At 33.1% G+C, this 6,843-nt stretch overlaps 1 protein-coding gene across 1 annotated transcript; it reads right to left on the reverse strand.

The window, feature by feature from the left end:
- Positions 1–4,215: 4,215 nt before the first annotated feature.
- Positions 4,216–6,545, reverse strand: LOC111294362 (galactan beta-1,4-galactosyltransferase GALS1-like). Its single transcript, XM_022887642.2, has 2 exons — positions 5,237–6,545; positions 4,216–4,970 (listed from the first exon to the last, which is right to left on the reverse strand). Exons 1-2 carry the CDS (start codon positions 6,391–6,393, stop codon positions 4,622–4,624), a joined length of 1,506 nt encoding a protein of 501 aa, XP_022743377.2. The 5' UTR covers positions 6,394–6,545; the 3' UTR covers positions 4,216–4,621.
- Between the last annotated feature and the right edge of the window lie 298 nt (positions 6,546–6,843).

The following is a 6,843-nucleotide window of genomic DNA, read 5'->3' on the forward strand; positions in this document are numbered from 1 at the left end:
TAATACTCCTGAGATGAAAAAGTTATCTTGAATTGCTACCAAACTATTTGAGTAATTTTAAGATCAATTTTTAATATTAAATATTTTGATAAATCATAAATATGATTAAGGCTTGGATAATTTGAAACCAAACTGGTACCATCATTTGGTTGAGCACTGTGAGGGTGCTATAACCTTCTTCACATGTAACTGCACTTTCAAATCTAAAATCTAGTTTTGTGGACTAAAATTTACTATTTAAAGATCCCTAAGTCAATCTTGATACATCTATTTAAATAAGATAGATTCGATCAGATGGCTAATCATACATAAATAAAAAAAAGATTGATGGTAACTTTTAAAATCTGCGTCTAACGATGAGTCTACGAATCTATACGTTATGACAGTTATTTCTTTTCTATCTACACTTCTCATTTGATATTTATATGCTCAATAGTTTGATTGATACAACCAAAAATCATTTATCTTTCTTTTTTTCTCTAGGATTCAATAAGACGAAAATGAAAAGAAAATAAAAAAATTGAGGTTACTGTTTCAATAACTCATGAATAAACCATTTTTTATAAGGGAAAGTAAAAATTTTATAAAAACTCATCGAACTTCACCATGTCAATACGGAAAAAAATACCTTATCTCATAAAACTTATGCCTCAAAATTACAAAAAAAAAAAATGTAGTAAAAAGGTTGAAATGTTTTTCAGATGAACAATCTTAAAACTTTTTTTGATCGCTGCCTTTAAAATTACTGCCATTTGCAAAAGATCGACTTCCCACTATTGTTGTTTTGGACTCTTCCGACGGCATAGCTTTTCTCATCTTTTCATCGCTCTATCATCACCGATCATCAAGCAGAGATTAAGATCAATCATTTTACATTTCACCACATTGCCAAAACCCTTCATTTTCACAAAATCTTCATCTCTTATCCAAAAACATTGCCCACCGTCTCCAATCATTTATGAAATATCTTTAAAATCTGGCCTCACAACATCAACGCTAAATTCAGAGAAAAGCTACAACGTGTTGCCTTGAAGCACTGTTTACACTACCGATTTGGAGGTTAGGGTGGTTTATTTTTAAAGAAGAATTAATTTGTTTGGAATTTTTTTTTCAGATTTTCTGATCACATGAACAATTTATGTCATGATTACATATTATTTTATATCCACGTAACGAATTTTTATTGGCTAAAATAGCCAAGTTAATATCTAAGCTAATGAAGGTAACTTTTGATTAAATTGATGCATGATTTCATAATTTAGGTACTTATTTAACAATTTTTTTAATTTAGATATAAAATCTAACAAATTATAATAGCTAAGAGGCTATTTAGGATAGTATCCCTTTTAAAATACTAAAATAATATGTTTAGAAATATTAAGGGCCTAAGATGTTGATTTTCACAATTATTTTAATAAAATGATTAATTTTTCTAAATGAATTAAAATGTTTTTTAGTTTTAACTGACGTATATCAATATTATATTTGGTATAATAAAATAATTTAGATTTAGTAGCATTTTGAATTAAAACAAACAAAATCCGATGATTCGAAAAACAACATGAGACAGAAATGCGCAAAGGGGCAGATTCGTCCACAAAAATAAATAAATAATTAACAATGAATCAGATATTAATTTAACCAAAATTAATCAGTAATTAATTAATTAAAATATAAATTAAGCATTAAACTAATATTATAAATGGTTCTTTAATTATAATTAAATATTTAATGTAATATATGAAATTTAAAAATATTTAATATATTATTTGTATTATGAATTTATTAATTAATATATTATTTACAAAATTATTTATCTATTATATGTTATTTTTTAAAATTATTTAAATATAAAGTAAATATTATATTAATTAATAAATTTATAATAAAATATTATATTAAACTTTTTTAAAATTTAAATATTTAATTAAATATTTTATTATAATTTAAGGATTATTTATGATATGACGTTACCCTTAAATATTACATATTCTGCCACTGGATTTGACGTCTAAACGTGTCCACCCGTCCCCCCACCTTCCACAAAATCAAAACCCACTCACCACCACCAAAAACGGCCACGAGGTCCACGTTAACGGCTCAGCGCCGTTAGTCTGTCGTGGCGTTAGGTAGCAAGCAAGGTGTGGTCCCCGAAGGGAAGGGCAGGGAAAAAAAGACGACAAGCACGGATCTCCAAGACGTCGACCGTAATGCCACGTGTCCCGGAAAGAGAAAGAGTGAATTATAAGCCGCCTGGAAAGCGTGTGGACGGCCGCCAAGTGGAAGGTCTATAGAAACTTTGGAAAGTAAAGAGGACAGTTCATCCATGGTCGTGAAAGAGCAGTGACGTTTTTCAATTTTTGTTTTTTTGTGTGCGCACTAAAGGACAAAAAATGACCAATTTCAAGGTCCCATTGTCGATGATTCGATGATAAAGTATCCTTTGGTTTTGAATTTTAATTTTAATCTTTACTTACTTTCAAGGTACCAATTTATGGTAAGTTGATACTATTACTATGTCAAATAAAGTCTATTGCAAGCAATCTAGGAAGACAGTCTCACGCGAAGATTGTGGATAATTCGCTTTTGCATCCAATTGGCTACGGGAATAAAAACATTTTTTATCTGATTATTTTAATAGGAAATTAGGTAAGGAAATTTTTTTAGTCGATTATTCTTAACACTATTTAAAGACATTTTTAATTTGTTGGTTTTGTTAATTAAAAAATAAAATTATTGTATTGTAGATTTGTGATATATAATGTATTTTTCAAATTATTTTAATATATTTTTAATTATAATCATATGTTCAAAACGAATTTGAATATGAAAATAAAAAATTTTACCTAACGAATATATGTAAGGTGTCGTAATTAAGTACAAGCATAGAAAGTATCATATACATCATCATATGAGTACGATGATAATAATAATCTGTTGTCATTCTTAACATTCATTATATTTACTTAAATTTCATAAATCATAAAAATAATATAAAATAAAACGTGTGTTTGAATAAAATATTTTATAGAACAAAAATATATTCCTACCGTCCAATTATATTTATCTTTTATTTAAATAAACTTATTTTTTATCAAATTATAATATTAAATATTTAAATAATAAAATGAAATGGTTCAAACCATTGATTCAATAAGACGTAACTTGGCTCAAAAGTGTTTTTATCGATTTTTGACTGATTCAGAATTCCTTCAACCAATCTGACCCACCAATCCAATTCGTAACAAAAATGAAGAAGATTGGCAATTTGGTATTGGCATTTTTACATTTGGTCGCCAAGTGGATGGGCCATTCTTTTTGGGTCTAATAGCCCCTTCTATTAGTGTCAATAAGAACAATGGCTGTAGCCTTTCGAGGTCTGGGCTTCTTTTTCTTTTTGTTTACAACTTTGTCGTTTGGATCTACTTTTCAATTTCACACATTTGCATACTGCTTTTTTTATTTTTTATTTTTAAGAGATTTTAAATTTTAATTAATTTATGTAATCATTTTTAAAAAATCTAATAATTTTAAATTTTAAAATTTAAATTTTAATATCTGTAATTTTTTATTTTTAAATTATAATCTCTTTTGTATATAAAAAAAAAATTTAATGATGTATCTATCTTAATTAGATTATGATGTTTGATAATAACTAAAAAATCATTTGTGAGATCTTAAATTGGTTAGATCGTTACCTTGTGAAACGATTTGAATCTCAGTCAAAATAGTAAAAAAAATTTATCACTAAAGGTAATATTCAGAATTATTTTAAGATAAGTTTACCCTCATAATGGTACCCACTAAAACATATTTCTCTCAATTTTTAATAATTACAATCATCTTCTGAATGATTAATCTTCTTTAGAATTTTATTCTTTTTTTCAAATACAAACCGAACTTAACATAAGATAACCATCGTCCTATTCTATCCATCAAATTTATACTTCAAATATAACCTAAATTAGCAAGATACCAGCTGAAAAGATGATTTATTATCAATTTATCATTCTCAGCTTGTAAAGGCGAAACGTAATAGCTGCAGATGGAATACTCTACAAGAAAACGGGGCTTTCTATGATGTAAATAATCATCATAGAAAGTCTTATATCAAAATTTACATTTCACGGTCCTTTGTGATTTAGTTGATGCAACTTTTACTTGGAAAAGAAAAAATAACAGAACCATCTCTATTTATGATTTGACAACCAAGCATTATTAGATGTTTTATATTATATTACTGGCATGAATCTATAAAGCAATAACATAAAAATGCAAAGAAACAATTTTACAAGTATTCCGCTAGAGATATAGAATCAAATTAAATTATTAAGGGGTGGGGAAGGAAGGGGGGTGGGGTTGTGGGAATGGTACAAGTAAAACACTCACCTTTACAGACAAATCAAAACAATATCGGGGCCGCCTTCCTGCTTTTTCCCTGAGTTTCTCGTCACAGGTAGCGATGGGTGCGGTCAGATACCCGGCAGGAAAGAAGAGTAAAATTTGAGCAACCCAAATCAGAAGTGACCCTGACTGCTCAACCATTATCGCATTAAACTGCGGTGTTGGACACGTGGATGATTACGTGGTAGCTGCAGGCACAGTAAGGGTCATAAGATCATCAGTTAAGGCGTAGGTTTCCAATGGTATTGCGCTCGAATTCCTTGATGGTGTTGGCGAGGTTCTTCATATTATCATCGTACACATAGGGTAGCTTATTGAACCAAGTGACATTGTTCTTGGCAGAGAGGGGGAGGTACTCCCTGCATAGCTCTTGGTGTTCGGTTATCGTGTTGTGATAGTGATAATAACGAATCTTTGTTTCTGTCTTGTGTAATGTCTTCCCAATCACATTCTCCGACATGTGCACTCCTGTTGCATAGGCATTCTTCGCCTGAATTGCATATTTCCTGTCACGTCGAATTCTGGTTCTTGATTCCCTGAAGAGTAGTTTCTCGAATCCCCATTGCCTGCCAAAATATATGAAAGAAATAACATGAACACTTTTATAATCTCTACAACATTGGACAAATTGCAATTGAACCAAATGTTCAAATGAGTTCCATTTCTTTTCGAACAAATAAATTGTGACTTCTTTTTTCTTTTTTGGTCCTAATTAAGCATATTCAAATCCAGAAAGACCTCTCCTTAATCTCTCACAGAAATATTGTAAGTTTTTTTAAGAGAAAATGAACATATGGAGAAATCTAATTGAGGTGGTGAATGATGAGATTACTTGGAATATTGTTGGGAGGAATCATTCAAGCAGAGCACATTGGACATTGGATTCTGCTCAATGGTAAACTGTGTATAATCGGAGAACTCATTCAACACCGATTCCAGAGTATTCCCATCAGGCAAATAGATATACTCGTCCACATCGAAGTAGAAAGTCCAATTGGCAGCGTGTCGATAGCGATGCAGACAATCGTTCACCACCAAAAACTGATTATAATAATACCCATCGAATCCCGCCTGGCCTCGGATGTCCTGCACCGTAGCCCTCCCGGCTCGCACCCAAGGGTCGAGCGCTGCCATGACCTCGGGCGTGACCCCACCCGCATCATGAAACACGAAATGGGAGCTTGGTCCAAAGAACCAGGCATGGTAAGCCATCCATTCTCTCATCCTGTCAGCACTGAGGTTCCCATATAGAGATGACCCACAGTACAAATATTCGTACTGAAAAGGTGGGCGGTACTTGGCCTCATTGTAAGATCCAGGGGCCTCCTCCAAGGCCGTGAATTTCTCGTACTTCCTTTGGGACTCCCCGTAGTAGGCGTTGACCATCAGCTTCCCACCAAGGTTGTCTTGGTTTGGGTTAAAATGGAAGGTACAATTCACCACCACCACGGTGTAGACACGCCCATAACCCCAATCTGGAAGCATTTTATAGGCCTTGGCCCTGAAAGAAGACCCGTTATTTGAGATCCACTCGCATTTATACCACGGCCGACCGAACACAAGAATGGGCTTCGACGCCAATCCCACCACCGCGAACGTTGTAGGACCGCCTCTGTACGTACCCATCTGCACAAATAAAGCAGCCGCGTTACCGTAAGCCTCGAACACTCGCTTATTTGGGTCACTGGGTTTAGCTTTAGGAGCCGAGGAGTACTTCTTTTCAGCTACTGGAGTGGCTGTATAAGGGCGTGAAGCATTGTTAGAGAGTAAATTGGACGTGGCCGCGGCGACGGAAGTCACAGGAGGGGCAGAGCAGGGACGGGTGGTGGAGAGGAGGTTTTGGTAGTAAGGAGGAAGGTTCCAGAGAAGCATAACTAAGGTGAGAGCTAGCAATGTGGCACCTAATGGTTTTGTTTCAAAGCAAACGAATAGCTTCCCAACGGTGGAGGCGTTGGAAGGGGCGGAGGAGGGCGCCGCTTCCTTCCCCATTTTGGTGTCGGTTCGTGGCGGTGATAGCAATCTTTGTGAATGTAATGTAAAATTCTGTAGGGACAATTTTGATTATTCCTCAAGAAAAGAAGAGAAAAGAAAAAAGAGGTATGGGTCAAATGGGGGTCACACTCATACCGACACAGTGTTTTTTTCCTTTTGGCACTGATGCTTAACACCTTATACTCCTCGGCTTCCTATTCTTAGCCATTAATTTACCAATTGAACTTCCATTCACAACCCAATTTTTTTTTTCTTATACACAATCATTATTTATATTACAAATACAAAATTTAAGTGTAATTTTTACTCATTACACATCTGGAAATGCAAATCTAAAACTTTGTATTTTTAAGAGTTTGTAGAAATTTTCAAAGATATAAATTTAAAAACTTTTTAAATTTTCTGAAAATATAAATTCAAAAACTTAAAGAGAAGAAGAAATAAATA

Source organism: Durio zibethinus, chromosome 14 (genome assembly GCF_047325235.1).
Source record: "Durio zibethinus cultivar Kanyao isolate XHJ-2024 chromosome 14, ASM4732523v1, whole genome shotgun sequence".
NCBI classification, from domain to species: Eukaryota; Viridiplantae; Streptophyta; class Magnoliopsida; order Malvales; family Malvaceae; genus Durio; species Durio zibethinus.

Excerpts from the sequence above, each read along its gene's own strand:
- LOC111294362 (XM_022887642.2), bottom strand. The coding sequence starts at position 6,393 with ATGGGGAAGGAAGCGGCGCCCTCCTCCGCCCCTTCCAACGCCTCCACC. Across the intron at positions 4,971-5,236 it reads TCCTCCCAACAATATTCCAA|GCAATGGGGATTCGAGAAAC; the intron begins GTAATCTCATCA and ends ATATTTTGGCAG.